General features: G+C 38.7%; 1 protein-coding gene across 2 annotated transcripts in view; it reads right to left on the bottom strand.

The window, feature by feature from the left end:
* The window catches only part of PPP2R5E (protein phosphatase 2 regulatory subunit B'epsilon), a 156,721-nt gene continuing 137,665 nt past the window's right edge, over positions 468-19,523 (bottom strand). For both annotated transcript variants that reach the window (XM_005685955.3, XM_018054081.1), the window contains exons 8-14: positions 18,983-19,091; positions 17,474-17,527; positions 17,320-17,370; positions 15,535-15,654; positions 12,250-12,377; positions 10,092-10,193; positions 468-5,145 (exon numbers count right to left, since the gene is read on the bottom strand). In XM_005685955.3, the coding sequence (XP_005686012.1) occupies positions 5,046-5,145; positions 10,092-10,193; positions 12,250-12,377; positions 15,535-15,654; positions 17,320-17,370; positions 17,474-17,527; positions 18,983-19,091 (664 nt within the window). In that variant the 3' untranslated portion in view covers positions 468-5,045. The remainder of the gene's footprint in view (positions 5,146-10,091; positions 10,194-12,249; positions 12,378-15,534; positions 15,655-17,319; positions 17,371-17,473; positions 17,528-18,982; positions 19,092-19,523) is intronic.

Below are 19,523 nucleotides of genomic sequence, written 5' to 3'. Positions count from 1 at the left end.
TTAAAACGCTCATTCCTAGTTTTCATACTTTGAGGAAGTAAAGGAAGGCACCCCCATACAGAGGTCTGTGTCAAGAAGAACTGAGGTCTCTGGCTGAACCCCAAGTCAACAGCCAGCACCAACTGGCCAGCCATGCCAGTGAGCCATGTTGGTAGGGAGAGCTCCTGTCCCCCTTGATAAACCCAAGCTGACACTTGAATAGCAAAGACAAGAATTCTTGCCAAGTCCCGCCCACATCGTACATTTGTGAACAAAATAAACAACTTCAATTTTGCCACCAAGTTTTGGGCATATCCAGCAATAGACCCTGAAGCCCACCCTAATTACAAACTGATTTTCTCAAGTTGAAAGCCTGAACATACCAACCTGTCTCACATTTATATTGATCAAATCTACTATTTGTATGGTTCAGAAAGGTCACAGAGGTCAGAAACAGATGAACAAACACACATAGCCAGGCGCCTGAGAACTCTTCACTGCTTCTTTATTAGGACGCACCCACAGTACAGGACCTCTCACACATCTGTCAAAGGGGAAGGTTACATTTTCCTTTGGGAGTACCTTCATTTTTGTTTCTGTTACCACTCTGAAGAAAGTAAATCATTTCCAACGAAAGACATTTTAAACTCCAAGTGTTGTTTTAAGATTCAGCTTGCATTTTGTTGTTTGAAAAGGAAATAGCATATTTTAGCTAGTGCCAGAAGATTCTTTTGTGGCCTTTTAAATTTCATGTGGATCAGAAGTCTTCACTGTCTGGTTGAATCAGCCTATAATTTTCATATGCAAATTTTCATATCAAAAATGTTTCATTTTTTTACCTCTACCCACAAACAGATGCTGTTTAAAAAAACACACACACAACTAAATTTAAAACCAGTCATGAACCACAGCATTTCTAACAGGGAAAATGAACTTTTGCTGCCCTCTCCTGCTAAAACAATGAAATACTAAAATACCGAAAGATGTATGAAGCTAAAGCGAAATCCTCAAACCAAAAGCAATGGACATGTCATTCTCATTATACCTCAATCAAAAATCAGACAACCACCAGAAAATGTATTGGTAATATTTATATTTGAAAGTTCCCCATTGATACATGAGGTCTGGATTACAACTTATATACAATAAGTGATTTCCAAAAACGTAAAGAAAAGAGAAGGGAAAGAAGGAAAGACGGGGGAGGGAAGGGAAAGAGTAGAAAAGGAAACCTATATTCACAGACGTCATAATCTGGGATGTTTATTTCCAAGAGAGATGCTACTGCTGCAGTCGTGCACAATAAGCAGCACAAATTAACATTCCGCTAGATTAAGATTTGCTCAGCTTTCTCTCAAGATGCACCATCCTTTTCGAGTTTCAAAATTAAACACTGAGAAATATAAAATGCGTTCCCAATATAGCTACTACAAAAATTCTTTGTGGCTCATTCCTTAACTCCACTTAGAGAAGCAGCTGAGCCAGAATATAAAAATAAAAATATTGATGTGCAAATAAAATATCACTGATCATGTCTGGTGCCACCTTTTTGGTTCTAGGTGACTGTCATTTGTCATAACATCGGTAATAGCATCAAAAGAGAGAATCTCTTTATTTCTTGGGCCAGGTCAGTGCATTCAATTGAAGGGAAAAAAAAAACAAAACAGAAAGGGGGGAAAAAAAACCCACCTCTGAACACTTAAAAATGCCAATAACATACATACATCTTCCCTTTCCCACCCACCACCCCCCAGTCCCGACAAAAAAATAAAAAAGCTTTTAAAGCTCTAAATATACTTTTTTTTTTCTTTCCATAGTGTGATTGAGCCTAGGGCTATACATTTAAGTATAGCAGGTGCAATTATAAGCAGTTCCTGGCTCCGCACCCTGGACTGTCCCACGCATAGAAGGAGGTACAAAATAAATTAAACCCTTCCATTTAGGCAAGTGAGCCCAAGATGAAGGAGTATAACCCTGCTTGCGAGTATCCAGAGGCATTGAGGGTAGTACTTATATCTCACTTTTTTTATTTTTTATTTTATTTTATAAAAAACATGTTAGGGAGAGCAAAATATAATAAAATTTCAAAGGACGAAAACTAAACACTGAGGGAAAACTGGGGACACTTGCACAGTGAGAAAAGGAATGCATGCTGGATTCAAAGTGAGATGGGTCAGTTCACGCACATGGTTGTTCTAGGCCCACAGCCTAAGGCCTCAGCATCCTTCTAAACCACAGGGTTTTGTTTTCATTTTTTGTTTTTCTTCCAAAGACACTCTTAATCCTACCCCTGAAACCAATATGGTAGGGATAAGGTTGGAGTGATCATCACTCACTAACTACAATATTTGCTATTTTAAAAATATATTTATATATAGTTCTGGAAATTAGGAAGCAAACAAACTATAACACAGAGATGCATTTGTCACAATTAACTCGAGTTGCAGCAACAGCAGAAATGTGGGAAAGGACAAAGAGAGAGGGCTGCTGCAAATGCAGCAAGTACGTCCTTAAATATGTCACATAGTGCAACAGTCAGGTTACCTCAGTTACTCTGCGTCACTGGATACAACATGACAGATGTCACATTGTCACTTCTGGTTAAAATAGAAAAGACAGTGTTTCTTCTCAGAAGTTGCCCAATGAATTTTAGACATATATCTATAATAGCTTCTTTAAATATGTCTAAAATTTGGCTTTATTCTTCTCAGTTTGGAATGCTCAACATACGAAATTGACATCACGGGTATCGGGACAGCTTTCACCTTAACTCTGAGGACAGGGTAAGGTGCAATAAAGAATCCTGGTCTTTCTTATTTCAAATGACTGCGTTTCATTCTAACGGGCAGAGATATAGTTCATAAACCTGTGACCTTGATAGCAAACAAAAGTTCATACTGTCAAAATTAAATATAAAGCAAAGTCAAAACTCATGGGCTAAAATCAAAAGGGCTGAAGGAGATGGTTTGTTACAAATTTATTTTTATCTTTAGCATTTGAACTTGCACCTTTGCTCCAGCACTTTTAAAGTAAATTCTTTCATCTTTGGCAGCCTCTGCCAGCTTTACATTGAATCCCCATTAAAGTTCTTTTAAAAAAAAAGAAAATCTATTAATTCCACTAAACCATGTTGTGTTTGATATTGCATATGACTTTTTTACTGCTGTTTCTTTTTCAGAATTAACAATGCCAAGTTTTGTTTTTGTTTTACAAAGGTATTGAGATGACAATGTCCATAATTGGCTGACTTTTTATGCACAAACTGTGACCTGATAATCCTGAAACACTTGATAGGGGAGAAAGGTCAGTGGCTTCTTTTTTTTTCCTTTTTTCTTATAAAGAATAAACTGCATATTCTATCTTATATTTTAAATGGAAGGAATAAAATATACAAGCCCATATTGATACCATATTTCTATTAAGAGCAACAACAGTTCATATGTTCCTGTTTGTTACTATCACAATTCAACACATGAACGCAGAATCAGCTCCATATCACGAATACTGCTGGAAGGGATGGTTTAGGATTATCAACTCACTGCTGCCATGTCCATAACAAGCAAAAGCATCCTGGAAATAAATCCCAAAACACATATCTTTCAGTACATGATAATGCAACTGCATTAGGTTACGTACACAATGTACACAAGTTTTATCAGCATTTTAACTCCCCAAGATGTAAGATTCCTCTTTCAAATACAAAGCAGAGAGCCAGTAAGATATATCTATAATACAGCCCTAGATTTTGTGGTTTTCTTTTTTTTGTTTTCTTAAACAATTTGGTCACAATGCACCTTTGATATAAAAGCATTTTTAAACTTTATTATTAACACTCAGGACATTAGGAATTTCCAGATTTTTTCAGTAGCATTTGTAGAACCACTTTTGGTAACAAATACAGTAGTTAGGAATACGCATCCAATTCAGAATGCATAATAATGTTTATCCTGAATCCTTTCTGGCTAAAAACAGGGCTGGCGCTGTGATGGGATACAGAACGAGAATCTACAAAAAAACACTGTAATATGTTTGTTTGTTTTCCCCAGAGGCTACATCCTCTTTTTGCTGGAATACTTTATAAATACATATTAAAAAGTAAGGCAACAACTCCAAACAGTCCAAGCTGTTTGCTCAACTCTATTCCCAATTAGATTCACAATCCTGGCAATCAATTTCATGGCTGCACTGTTCAGTGTTTGTCTTTATTTCCAAATGGTCCGAAAGGATGTCTTCTGACATTTTTAAAACATCTCTGGTTTGTGTGTTCAATGATGTACATAACTAATACTGGTCAGGTACTGAACCCTAGCTTGTCCCAGCGCCTGTTTTCAAAGGATTCAAGACATTGATCTGGATTCACCATAAACTCAGGCATGAATCCAAAATTCCCTTCCCTACTATGTTTATCACCTGTTCTCTTTTACTCCTGACTTTAAAACTAAAGGAGTACCAGGACTACCTGGTTACTGGAAAGATGTTCATTCCAGTAAACAAACCTTTTAACACGGGACCTTTATAATTCATAGCCCCATTCCACATTCAACTCATGAAGATGTGCAAAAGGAAAAGATGTCAAATTACAGTCAAGTTATCCAGAGGAGGATGTTATACAAACTTATAAGGAAATGACAGTCTTTTTTTTTTTCCTTCCTTTACTATAAATACATTTAACAGCTTAGCAGAAAGACAAGCTAAATTTAAGATTGTTCACATTTGAAAATTGTTTCATACTCTCTGCTAATGATAAATAAGGAACTCCCAATAATGGAATTTTAATATAGCAATTTCATCAACAGACCTCTGAAGACTGCTTTTTTTTTTTAAAAGAGGGTTAGAACAATAATTACGTTTGCCAAGTTCTGAGAAGTCCATCTACTGTCCAAACTTTGGATTGAAGTCCTTTTTTTTTTTTTCCTTTACTTAGAGACAGGTATATACAGTGCTGTTGTAATAATGAAACAAATGTGAAATCTACTGTAAAGTTGCACAATACAGAAAACTGTTGCTCCATCTTCTACTACATAAATGTGTGACTCCACAGGTTAGTAATGTTGTTGTCGTTATTTTCGTTAAGTTGGAATTATCCCATCACGTCTAAGACCTCTCTTTAACTCCAGATCCTCCAGTTTTTTCCACAATTCTTCACGTTCCTTTTCTTTCTTTTTCTCACTAGGGGAAAAAAAAAAATAGAATATAAGGTAAACAACTGAGAAAGTTTAAAAAGATTATCCAACTATAACTGCCCCTTGGACATACTTTAACCCAGTCTTTTAAATATCTCTGAAAACTCTGGTATTAAACTTGTAGGTGTTTCATCTTTTGGGTTTTCTGCTCTTTTTTTTTTTCCTTGACACATATGTAGAAACAACATAGAGTAGGAAATGACAAGAATATTTTAAGATCTCATTTCACATTAATATTCCTTTACACTTAGCTTAATAAGGAAGATTAACTTCAAAATACCAAGAAAAAAAAAAATGACCAACATTTATAAGTATCTGTTACCCTAAATCCAATGGCATGTTTACTTTGGGTCTAGTTCAAATCTGATTTTTTTTTCTCTCTGAATAGTTTCTCAAATGGGTTGCTAGAGATGACACTGATATAGAGAATGTAGTAAGTCAAGAAAACATACTTCCTCTTTAATTACAGTCCATTTTTTCTACATTATATGTATGTAAAGTCTTTAGCAGAATCTTGTTCTTAAAAATATCAAACCACAGAAACCAAATTATGAATTTTATACCTATATATAAAATTAAACATCCTTTCTTCTATAATTTCAGTTTTAATTCTCAACAGAACTTTGGTAGTATTATCAGTTATTAAATTTTTAATGTTCCAAGCCTTCGAATTTGGCTCAATATCAATTTGTGACTTACAGACTTCAGATTTCACTGTTTGGTTAAAATTTTCCCAAAAACTAGATGTTCAAAATAGGGTAAATGAATTTTATTTTGCCAAGGACATTTTTAGATTACCATACTTTTATAAAAGAAAAGATGTTAACTTTAATATCAATGAAGTAGTAAGTAAGCAACCCATGGGAACACTATAAATTCATATTTATTAAAAATAACTCACTACACTGTCCCTAGTTTCTTCATGTTGTGATGAACCAGTAAACTGCACACCTGATAATATTTGTGAATCCATAAATTCAGATAATTCCTAAAAACAGTGGCTCTACTTCACTTGGGAAGAATTTGACTTCACTTAGCAAGACTTTTGTACTTCACTGTAGTACAGTATATTTATTCAGGGAAGGAAATTCACATAAGTGAAATGTATATATAATTCCACTGCCTTATATTTTTTAAGTCATTACCAATTTTTTTAAATTGTAGATTGTCTACAGCAACAGAAATTAATCTTCATCCCCCCCACCAAAATACCTCTAGAAATATCTAAAGACTTTTACATCCCCTTTCCATCATTTTATAATTAGTATTTTGGCAATTTAAGCCGTTCACTGCAACTAGTTTTAACTGGCTCAAATACACTTGATACAATATGAATTTTAGTAGGCATAACAGTTTTTCAAACAATTACCTACTTGGTAACTTTGACCCTGAAAAGTTTTATTTATAGGGCAATAATTCTCCAACCATTATGGATCCTAGATATCTATCTAACTGCAAAGCAAAGCTGTTTGGTAAATTATCACTTTTGGTTTCTCAGTACAATCTAGGGATTAACAGCAGGTCTGTCTAAAGATTCATTGTCTATTTATTATTGGCTGCGCTGGGCCCTCGCTGCCGCGCAGGCTTTTCTCTGGCCGTGGTGAGCGGGGGCTGCTCTTGGTTGTGGTGGAACAGGCTTCCCAGCACAGTGGCTTCTCCTGTTGCAGAGCACAGGCTCCAGGCACCTGGGCTTCAGCAGATTCAGCGCGTGGGTTCAGTCACTGTGATTCGGGCTCTAGAGGGCTGGCTCAGCAGCTATGGCACATGGGCGTAGTTGCTCTGCAGGATGCGGGCTCTTCCCGGACCAGGGATCAAACAGGTTTCCCTTGCACTGCAAGGCAGATTCTTAAACAATGGACTCCCAGGGAAGCCCAACATTAGGTCTAAATAAATGTTATCATAGAATACTGATTTGAAAGTAAATTCTGCTGATCCTGCTGAGTTTCAATGCATATTGATCTTTTTACTTGGAAGAGGAGGAAGATAGTAAGCAAGGGCTTTAGAGACTTTATTCAACTAAAAAACAGCTTCAATATATGTTAGGTTCTTATCGCCCTAATTTGCAGTTTAAATGAAGAGCGGACATGATTAAACATTCATAATCTTGTTACTGAGGCATTTCACCAGTCTTTGATCAAGAGTTGTATAGCAATCAATGCAGTCTACCCTATGGGGCTTTTCTTCTAGGTAAACTTTTTGCTGAGTTATCATACATCTTTTATACTGACAGCTTTATCTTCAAAAACCCTAAATATTTCCGATATAGCTTCTGTCACCCCTATTCTTTCCCACTTTTCTCTCTCCCTGTAGGTGGCAGTTTAAAACTTCACTACGCTGTCATACTAGGGATAATGTCAAACTCCCTGTTACAATTTCACAGAGCACTAATGTTGACACATGTATCCGTCAGTGTTAGTTACTTATTCCACCCACCATTTTCAGATTTGTAATACTTTAGAAAATGTTGATCTGAACTGCAACAGTTACTAACTTCTTGCCTTCTAGAAATAAATCTTTTCATTTCTCGTTGGGACTCTTTGTGACCCATGCACTCACTGTAGCCCACCAGGCTCCTCTGTCCATGGGGATTCTCCAGCTAGGAATACTGGAGTGGGTTGCCATTCCCTCCGCCAGGGGACTCCTCCCAACCCAAGGATCGAACCCAGGTCTCCCACACTGCAGGCAGATTCTTTACCATCTGAGCCACCAGAGAAGCTCTTGTCAGACAATACCAAATAAATCTCTTTAGTCTCTTTTTCTCCTCCTATATCCACGGAAAAACTAGTATATCCATCTACTAAGTATACTCTTGTATTGCTCATTAGACGAAATACTAGTTTTTGAATAATCCTTCTGTCATAAAGAAAGTCCACTAACTATAAATCACTTTAAAACACCAGACTGTCATAGTCAGCTTCATAGTGTTTATTTGCACTTAATTATCTTTTCCAAGAGTCTGACCTATTTAGTTTAAATGATAAATGATCATAAAACAGTTTTGCAATTCAATAAAAATGAATGAAATTAATTCAAATGATTTGAATATTTTAGAAATAGGTCTTCAGTAGTCTTAATGGATTTCTACAGATTTAATTCTTATTCAACTAGGAAAATAAAAATGGGTTTTTGTTACTATAAAAAGAAGGATTTTATGTACAATGCACTCCTTACTGGTATATCACAGTATGAAAATTTGCCCTGTACTTCCTTCACTTAAATAACATTTTTTAAAGATTTTAAGTTTGAAACATGGAGGGTTATTATAAATTTAATGATTTGAAACAACTACAAATATAGTAAATTAACAGTTAAGTCTGGTACAACATATCCAATAACTGATTTTTACCTCAACGTGGTATTAAAAAAGAACTCAAGTCTCTTCTATTATTAAATACTTTTCGTATTCCATAAAGTTGCTCTGGTAATTTTTTTAAAAATCACTATGATGATCCTCTGTCCCCTGCCACCAAACCTTTCCCTTCATTGCTTTTATCTAAAATCCAAGTAACATATTAAAAGCCAGGAAAAGGTGCAAGGGAACCACAGACAGTTTTTCTCAGGAGGTTTAGCCAGGTCCTGAGTATGAACACTGGGATCCTTGAAAGTCTATGGTTTTATAATATACACAAAGCTGACATTTTCTTCTGGATGAGAAAAGTCAACCCAGCGGTTCAACTACTAACTAGCTCTCCAGACTTTCCTCAACCTCTCCAAGTACATCAAGTCGGGTCTGAATATTTGTGTGCCCCCCAAATTCACATGTTGACATCCTAAACCCCAAAGGTGATGGTATTAGTAGGTGGGGCCTTTGGGGGTGATTAGGTCATGAGGGTGGAGCCCTCATGAATGGGATTAGTGCTCTTATAAAAGAGACCCCACAGAGACCCCTTGCCCCATCCACCTTGCAAAGACACAGTGAGAAGGTACCAGATCTGAATCAGAAAGAGGGCCTTCATCCAACTATGGTGGCGCCATGCTCTTGGGTTTCTGGATTCCAGAACATTTGTGTTGTTTGGAAGCTACCCACAAGATACCTATAATGTGGTATAGCAGCCCACAAAGACTAAGACACATCTTTTGGAAAGGTGAATATACTGAACGAGAAATAACAAAATTGAAGAATCACGTAAATAAAATCAAGAAAGATCCATGAAACCAGAAGCATTTACTATGAGTTCAACTGGTTTCTGCTCCCTTTTGACCTTAAATGTATCAAGATTTGCATAATACTCTTTATCTCCTTGTTCTTTGCACTGCCCTCTAAATCACGGGAATGTGCTGAGTTCTAGTATAGAAAGTTAAGTTCTAGGTCAAAGAGCTAAAGAAAAACCCATGCCCCATCTCTCTTGCTCTTGGTAGTAGTTAGTAGTTTGTCGCTCAGTCGTGTCCGACTCTTTGTGACCCCATGGGCGGTAGCCCACCAGGCTCCTCCCTCCATGGGATTCTCCAGGCAAGAGTACTGGAGAGGGTTGCCATTTCCTTCTCCAGGGGATCTTCTCGATCCAGGGATTGAACCCGGGTCTCCCGCATTCCAGGCAGACACTTTAACCTCTGAGCCACCAGGGAAGCTGCTGGAGTGAAGGACAAATCAGCCCCATTCTAGTTCAGAATGGGAGTGAATCCAGATGGCTATCAACCTGATGATCCCCTTATGTGGGCCTGAAATACCAGTTATGAGGCAGGCTTCTAACCTGGACACAGAAGAGAAACATTAGGGAAGGAAAGGAGGAAAGCAGCCTTTACCAAAATGACACTTTGTTACCCAGTGGCACACTAATAAAGACACAGCTAATGCATATGCAAAAATGAATATGGAAATAAATAAAATTGTGCTGCTTAGGATTTCAGGTACAAAGAGGCAAATTCAGCAAAGAGCAAAGAAAGAACTCAATAGTTTTATGCAGAGCTGACAAAAAAGCTTTAAAAAGTTACCGCTGACGATCTGACTTGTATGTGGCTGTCAGCTCATCAAACATGGTGCTGTTCATTTCCATAAACGCCTTCAACACATTGTACACTAACGCCACAATAGCCCTGGAAGCAGAGAGAGAAAGGAACATGCTGGTCAGTCCTATGTAACGGGTTGCTGCTCGAAGCAAATGGATGTACAACCTTTACCTGAGTGAGCTGCTCACACTGCCTAGTCGCCATCCCTTTCTTAGTTGGAACTAGAAATGACCTACAATTCATTTCCACATGAAGAGAGCTACATTCTTTAGACAAGAGATCTTTCTGAGGGGTTGGCAGGATTAGAAAAAGAAAATCTAATTTTGCCCTTCTAATCACTGGTACCCAGAATAGACTTGCCTATGGGCACTTGTTAATTTCAATGAATAAAAAGGCAAGTATAAAGCAACTTCACCCTAAAAATGAACACTTGTGGCAGGACCAACCTTTGAGACCTGAATTTGCATAGAATTTTATTTCTAAAGTGATAAAATACATAATTCATCAAAATCAAAGGCTGTTTCTATGGTAACAAATTTTATATATCTATAATTCATATTCAAAGATGATACCAAGCCCCCCCTGTAAGTTGGGCAGTAGTGATTTCTAGTAGTGATTTGCATCAGTCCTCTTGCTGACTCAACGCACAGGCTGAAGGTAACTGGCTAGCTGGTGATGGCTGCTATCAGCGAATAGAACACTAAACAGCTCAAGAGCCAAATGGCTGCCCATGCTTATCAAGTCTAAGAATAAGCTCTTGGCAATGTGAGGACTCTACCATGACAAGCTGAGTATCTTAAGACTAGAATCTAAATAACACTTCCCTGTGCAAAACTATACAACATTTCTTCCATTTTGCGTGTTTTCCAACACCACTGAAAAAGGCATTCCTTGGGTTTGAAGTTTCTAAAACATTTATAAGTGGATTTACTGTATTGCTTCTGCCCTGTGTTCATTAAAAGAGAAACTTCAGCTGTCTCTTGTTGAAAAGAAAGACCTTCTCAGATATGACAGTGAGGGAGCTGTGATGGAGAAAAGGCAAATACAGTCTGCTGAGCGGTTAAGGACATGTGCTAGAACCACTCTAGGCTCTCAAGAGGCTACTTACATAATGAGATTTAACTGTTTGCCAGCTCTTATATTTTTATAAGCTTTAGTCACAAATTTGACAAATGTGAAAAGTGAGAAATATGATATTTTACAGTTGTATGCAAAACTTGTAGACAAACATACTATGGAAATACTGAATTATATTTCATTTTTAATGCCACATTCAGTTTTCTATGTCACAGAGAAACATGTAAAGTCATTCAAATACAGAATGCTTTAACTTTCATAAAACTAGATGATAAAAAACATTCAAGAATGTTTTTTCCCTCTACAAAACATGTATAATGACTGAGTTGCTTTGTAAAAAAAATGGATCTTGCTAAAATGCAAATCAATTCAGACCACTTCCCTTCCTACAGCTCTCTAGTGTTTCCTTATTATTTACTTGGTGAAGACTCACGTGGGCACTACTCTACTTTCTGACCCAGTCTTCCAGCAAACTTCTCAAATGACCATGTGCTTCAGCCCTCCCAAATTCACAGGACTCAGAACACGACAGGTGCTTCTTACCTTTTGTGCCTTTTTAGGTGACGGGTAAATCCACTATCTGAATGGACTAACCCTCATCCCATCCACTTGCCCAATTCTTTTAAGATTCAGTATGAGCATCATCACCCCCATCAATATAATACAAATCTCTCGACTTGATCCAGAGCATCCCCAGAAGATCTCAGCAATATTCAAAGACAGGTTGAGATGCCCTCAAATAAACAGACACGTGAACACAACAACACTTAAAACACTGGTTTATAAAAAATCTGTTTCCTTGTGGGTCTCCCCAACCAGTCAGTGAATTTCTAAAATGTAGACATTTTACCTTTTCACACGCGTATCTTCAGCAGCACGCACAACATCTGATACACAGCATGCATACAAGACATTTTATCAAGCAGAAGAGATGGAAGGAGGGAGAGAGGCCAAAGGAGAGAGGGAGTGGGGAAAGAGCGGGGAGGAAGGAAGGAAGGAAGGAAGAGGAGGAGGGGAGGAGGGAGGGAGGAGGCAAGAGGGGGAGAGGGAAACTGTGAAAACCTACGGATTCCAATGTTCTTTTGAAATCCTATAAAGACTGGAAAACATGATGGGAAGGATGACGTTAGAGTTTTCTTCTATCAAACTCATGATGTATTCATTATTCCAATAATAGAGTGCCCTTTCTGCCACCTTTGAGAAAAGGAAAAAGAAAATGTTAACAGAGAGAAAAAGACAAAGATAAAACAAAATTATAACCTCTTCAAAAAAAGTATTAAGACTATTTTAGTATCATTCAAACAAGTACAAAATTAAGTATTAATCACACTTTACATTTTTGTGGGTTTAAAATCTTTCACAAAGTTCCAAACTGGTTAATCAATTTGGGAAAGAAAAAGAAGATCTGCTACCTGCTTATTTTTATTCTCCTTTTAACACATTTATTCTCCTGATTCCACATTTTCCCTACATAGCTCACAAGCATCAGACACCTTCACCCTGCTTCTAAATGCCATGCTGTTTCCCCCATCACTTTAATTCCCTTCCTGGCTCACCTCTTTCATCCCACACACTTCAGATCAACCACAGGGCCCAGCATGCAGCTGGCCTTCAGTCAATAGCTGCTGTAGAAAGCGCAGCTGCCCATCCCTGAAGAGCAGGCACATTTGCTAAACACCTCCTTTGGCCAGAGACTATGCCCAGCCTGCAGGCAGAATGTGTCATCCTTATCACCATCCAAGGAGTGGGTACCACTGTACAAACGAGGGCACTGGGGTTCAGAGAGATGGGGAACCTGGCTACAGTCACACTGCGTGTCAGTGATAAACTGAGACATGAGTCTAGTGCCCAGACTCCTTCCAGAGTTCATTTCTGGTCCCCTCCTTTGACCTGGGTAAGCCAGGAGGAAGGCACTCAGTTGGACTTAGGGCTGTATGTACATGCACTTGCTATCTCAGATCTCTTTTTTCTGACTGCCACATTTACCAACTGAATCTCTGAATTCAAAGGAATGCTTAAGAAAGCCTAAAAAATCTAAAAAGCAATCTAAGATAACAGTAATAATTAAAGTAAACCAAAGTCTCAAAAGAAAAAAAACAAAACCCAAAAACACACTAAAAACTCTAAGAGCAGTTATATGGGGAAAGGGAAAGAGTTGCTTCTTCTATTTATACCGATTAAGAAATTATGCTTCATTTAAATACATTTAATAAATCTGTCCCCACCCCCTGCACAAAATTCATTTGCTGAAGCCCTAACCTCTAGAGTGAGTGCATCTGGAGATAGGAGGTAATTAAGGTTAAATGAGGTCATACAGGTGAGGTCCTAATCAGATAGGCTTGGTGACCTTGTACGAAGAGGAAGCGAGAGATTTGCTTCTTTCCTCAAGCATGCAGCAAGGAAAGGCCATGCAAAGACACAGTGAGAAGATGTATAAGCCAGAAAGAACCCTCCCAGCAGAAGACCATGCTGGCACTCTGATCTCAGACTTCCAGCCTACAGAACTATGAGAAAGCAATTCCTATCTTTTAAGCCACACAGACATATGTGTGCTCAAGTCATGTCCAACTCTTTGTGACGCCATGGACTGTAGCCTGCCAGGCTCCTCTGTCCACAGGATTTTCTAGGCAAAAATACTGGAGTGGGTTGCTATACCCATCTCCAGAGGGATCTTCGCAACCCAGGGATCAAACCCATGTCTCTTGCATCTCCTGCATTGACAGGTGGATTCTTTACCACTAGTGCCACCTGGGAAGCGCTATGGAAATCTGCTGTGGTCTAAATGTTTGTGTCCTCCAAAACTCCTACATTGAGATCCTAACCGCCAAAGATGATAGAATTAGCGCCTTTTCAGAGAGACCCCCAAGAGCTCCCTAGCCCCTTCTACTACGTGAGGATACAACAAGAAGTCTGTGACCTAAAAGAGAGCCCTCACCCAAACATGCTGCCACCCTGATTTCAGACTGCCAGCCCCTGGGACCCTGAGAAAAGTTTTCTGTTGTTTATAAGCCACCCAGTCTGCGGTATTTTGTTAAGTACAAGACACAGACCCAGTGGATTAAGACACTCTGTCTCCCTTTGATGCCTCTGAGCGTCACTTGAGTCTAAGTCGTCCTGATACCGCTCATTTGGAAAGAGACTCTGGCTCTTTGCCCTCCACTACCCCAAACACATAATGAAAACTGAAAAATAAGGTAAACAATCCAAGTTTTTGAGTACCAAGGGCCATGTGTAATATGTAAAACATCTACAGAGGGTCCTGCATTTTCAAAGAAATCCAGACATGTGTCATGTCATCTGAATGTGATGGTTCATAGAATGTTTGTTTTTTTTTTCCCCTTGGATCTGTGGTACAACTGCAAGGTTCTCATTAGATTACTGACTTGATATACTAAAGATGTCTTTAGGTCAAAAATTAGAACAACAGCAGCCAGTGTCTCTAACTATGCAAGATAATAACAGCTCAGAGGGAAGCCTACCATCAAGCCCATCATGCTAGCGGTGGGGCTTTGCGCTGCCAACTGCAATCTGAACAATCTCTTCTAATCAAAAGGCAGTATATAAACAGTCAATTCTCTAGGTCTGTGATCTGGACCTTTGATGAGACGGCCAAATTAGAAACCCTAATGCATTTCACCCTGGACCACCTTCTTCTCTCCAGTGTGGGTTCCACAGCACAACTTAACTGGCCCCCGTGGAGAAAAGGGTTGCCCAGGCTCACCTTCCCTGTAATCTCTCAGAGTGGCCACAAGGAGGCAGACTGGTGCCACAGGAAGGTCACAGGCTTTCACAAGAAGCTATGCCATGTGACTCCTCACTCCCTCTTGGGAACTTCAACAGATCATTTTCTGAACTTCCTTTTTCTCATCTAGAAAGTGGAGTGGGGGAGTCTCATAGGATAATCTGAAGTTCAGGAGTAAGGTATGTGAAACATCTAACACAGTAAAGAAGGTCAGCATTCTTTTTTTCTCTTAAGCTTTATTCACCATTCTCTTACACACCATAGGAGCCCTACCTGTCCACCTCTTATTCAGCCATTTTATATGAGACAAGTTCTTGTACCACTCTGAAGGTCAGTGTTTACATCTGTAAAAGTCATAATGCCCTGCCTGCAGAGTGGTCATGAGAATTCAAGTTACTAGACAAAATGCACCGTCACAGTGGATGTCGTGTAGCAAGAGTTCAAGATGAAGGTGGTGATTATCAAAAGTATGAGTATCGTGTGAAAAAAGAGCGAATAACAACATTAGGTAGCTAGTATCCATTACATTTCTTCCAACAGAAATAAAACTTGACCAAAATAATACATGTTGTACAAGCCACTCTGGCTCGTGCCCTCTTTTTAACTAACCTGAAAATGGGGGCTAGACACACACTTGGCGATTTGTTTAAACAAAGGTTCTTGGATTTTAACAAATTGCGAAGGTTCAATCACATCCAGTATTTCTTCCAGCTCCCCAAGGAACATGACCTAGAAGTAACACGCAAAACACCAAGTGTCAGGTGCTTGATTAAAAAATCTATATGGACAATGAGGAAAACGAGAGTTTTGCATGGTTTTAATACAGTGAAAATTTATGCATAAAATTGAACATGAACAAATCAGAGTTTAACTTATGTTAGATGTTTCTTTCATAAGAAATCCACTGGAGGGTACTTGTTAAGAACAAATTTCCTAGAGCATTGAAGATGTGATTCTATTTACTTTGGAAAAAATACCCTACGTGCTACATCTATTACATAAGGCAGGGGGCACTTACGCGCTGCAGCAGGGCCCTGCCTGGGGCGGGACTGTCCCGCTGGGGCCTGCCTCCCCTCCTCCACATTCTTAAAATGGTGGGCGAGTGGCCCTCTTGCATGATGGACAAAGTCCACTGCAGCACAGGCAGATATGTGCCAAACATTTACAGCCCTGTGCTATGAGCTAGGTGCTCCTCTAGGAGACACCGGTTCACAGAACATACGAAGTCAGAGGCACACCAGTGAGCAGATTTAGTCACAGACAGATGCCACATTAAACTCCTCAGCACACACTGACCCATTCTCCACGCTTACCCGTACATACGTACAGACTCGCTCGCTATTGAGCACAACGAATCTCGTTGCCTCAGTACCCTGTGCTTCCAAAACCAGAGCTTTTAGATCACAAAATGGAGCCAAATCAATAGTACAGTTACTTGTTTTAAATATAATGGAAAACTGACAGAGAAATAAAAACCATTTTCCTATTTAGGTTTGAAGAAATGACTGCCTAGAAAAATATTAAGTATGCAATTAAAATATGAAAAATGATCTTTTCGTATCTTAAGATGCATCTGGGTAGCAATGGCTAGTTTAATTTTACCTAACAGGTATTAAGAAATTAAAAGAGTTTCTGAAAATGTGTAAAGGAGGGCTTTGGCGAACTGAAGCTGATTTGAGAAGGAGGGTGTTTCCATCAAAAGTGAAATATAGTCGAGCCTTACCATTTGTTAAGAAACATTCTGAATTTCTTCTAAAACACTCTCCAAATAGAAAACCAACTGCTGACCTTTGTTTCCGGGCCGTTTTCCACATGGTTTCTAATCTTTCAGAAAAGGTGGTATAGATCTGGTGCCCAGCTAGGCTCACTTCGCAAAGAGACTCGCTTCCGCCACAACCTCACACTGCACATGCCCAGTGAGGTCTTGGCAAAAGTACAAATGATTATAAACCAGAGATTTCCAGGGCCACTTGTGAACAGCTGAAACTAAAGGTCTGCGATATATTTTAAGATTGTGCATAGTAAGATCTCACCCCCATGATGCTTTAAAGTGGGTATCTGGGCAGGTTGCTACAGCATCCATCAACAGTGACAGCAAAACCTCCATCCTCTGTAGGTGGTCACTAGGAAGCGGACAGCAGTGGGCAGACCAGGATAAAGGCCCAGGGTGCAGGAATCGGGGGGGAGGGCTCTGGCCTAATCACCTAAACTCAGCGTACCCAGGAAGGCTACTTAACCCCTAAACATCAATTTCCTAACTAGTAAAATGAGAATATTTACAGTCCTGCCTTATTCTGAGTTACCGTGAGGATTAGCTAAGATAATGCCTCTTTATAGATGCCTATTATCTCAGCGCTCTAGTAAGCTATTAACACACTGACACTGAACACTTACCTCTTTTTGACTACATGTTTTGGGCCAAAATTTCATTAATCCCCTAATAACCTAAAATGAAAAGGAAAAAAACAAATTGCACTTCATTTTTCTTATATACTCCATGAAAAGTGGTTTTTCTGAAGTTTTTCAAAATTGCAGAAAAAATACTTACTGGTTCTGTGAGTGAAGGATCTTTCTCCAGAAATTGTACTATACAATATGCCAGCTGGAAAAACAAGCAAAGACAAGACAAAATTAGAAATTCTATATGCTCAGGGCTCAAAGATGTATTATTAAAAAGCCCTAAAAAGCTTCCAGAGTCTGGTTTTAATAACTTCACATTCAATTCATTTAAAAAATAAAATACATATAAAGGAAAATAAGAAGCTACTTTTTCAAGCCAAAGATTGACACCAATAAGGCAGCAGGGAAATTTTTTTAAAAAGAATGTTGGGACATGAAGTAGTCAGTTAATGAAAAGCAGAGGTGAAATACCACATCCAGTATATTCTGAAAGTATCTCATCTACATAGAGTTTGAGCTACATCTCATGGGTTTCTTTTCTCTTTGCTGGAACATTAACAATATGGGATTTTACTGTGGTTCCAGAAAAGTCCTATCTGAGAAGCAGGCACTTAACTGAAAACATTGCTGACCACCTGAAATGGCACATGCAAGTTGAAATAGTTTCATGGAAAGATTTAAAAGGCTGTACCTGCCATGGATAGAACCCTGAATAAACACGAAGAGTTCTACATCTGATGCTAACTCACCAAGATAAGAATTTTTTTTTAATGATCATGAAGTGTGATATCCTATTTCAAAAACTCAAGGCGAGATCAGCAAAGGGGCTCAGAAAGATTCTTGGACAAGAAATCCACTCTTGTGAAACAACATTTTGATGGTGTTCTAAATTAGAAGCATATGGGCTAATTTTTCCTCGAAACATACTATTTCACATTTAAAGAGGAACACTACTGTGAAAGATGTGTTACATTTTTATGAAAACTCAAAACATTCCCATTACAGGGAGGGGGCATGTCAGAGGTTTGAAATGCTAAAACTAAAATGCCATGATATCATGTATCTACCTCCTAGTGACATGCTTACCATGCAAGGCAGTGTTAGCAGGGAAATTAGAATGAGGGGGACTACACAGGGCATGCTTTTAAAGTAATGGAGGCTAAAGTGAAAATATTGATTGATTTGTTTTCTTGTGAGAGTGTTATTTGTATGGAGGTGAGAAAAAAACGGTGAATAACCTAGAAGAGGGGGTAAAAGGGGCAAGGACAGACTAACGCAAGATGAGGATGGGCTAAAAGATTTGAGAATATTCCAGAATGATTACATACCTCCAAATGTCTAAATCTGAAAAGCCCATCTACATGTTTATCACATGCAACCCACTGAATATATGATTATGAACTTGGGCAGCTATCTAAGTTCTCTCTGTAAAATGAGATGATTAAGCAACTGCTGTTCCCACTTAAGAAAGAATTCCCAATAATCCCCATGATTCTCCTACACACAGGCAAATATATACACATTTTATTTGCTTTGGGGAATGTTTTTAGCTTTCACAAGCCTTTTGTTTGTTTAAATTAAGTAAATAACAAGAACAACAAAACACTGGGTTTACAAACTTTATTTTGCTTCCAAAAGTAGTTGTACAAAATCCTACCTGGGCGTGGAAGAGTGATAAACTCCTGACGGTGTGTAAAGGGATCAACACTTTCACCAGGAACTGTTTGTGTTCTGCCTTAAGAGGTAAAGCAAAGCCATTGATAATACTGGGAAGAAGAAAAGAGACAGGAATTCGTGATGTTATTACCACAACAAGCTAAATTGAGATGCTGTTCTTATGAGATCAGGCTATATCCAAATTAGTTTACGTTTGATCCAGAACAAACCAAAACCCACCCCAGTGGCATTCAAGTCCTCTCAGTTGCTTGAAAGAATATCTCTAAGTAGAAAGAGAATTTAAAAGAAAGAAATTTGCTTCTGATCTCCCAGCAAAGGCTCTTGAGCTCTTACACTTAGATACATAGTTCCCAAAAGCTTTTGTATCAAAACTCTGTATTTTTCCTTCTCCCTTATCCTTCCCCAAATAATCGCTGACCTGGTTCACTGATGACCCTTTCCATTTCCAGACAGTTTCTTTCTATCCCTGAGATTTGCTCATGCGAAGAATACCCGAGGGTATAAAGCCCACCCATGGGAAG

This window comes from Capra hircus, chromosome 10 (genome assembly GCF_001704415.2).
Source record: "Capra hircus breed San Clemente chromosome 10, ASM170441v1, whole genome shotgun sequence".
NCBI classification, from domain to species: Eukaryota; Metazoa; Chordata; class Mammalia; order Artiodactyla; family Bovidae; genus Capra; species Capra hircus.
Note: the sequence above shows the minus strand (reverse complement) of the source record. Positions and strands in the feature narration are given on the sequence as shown.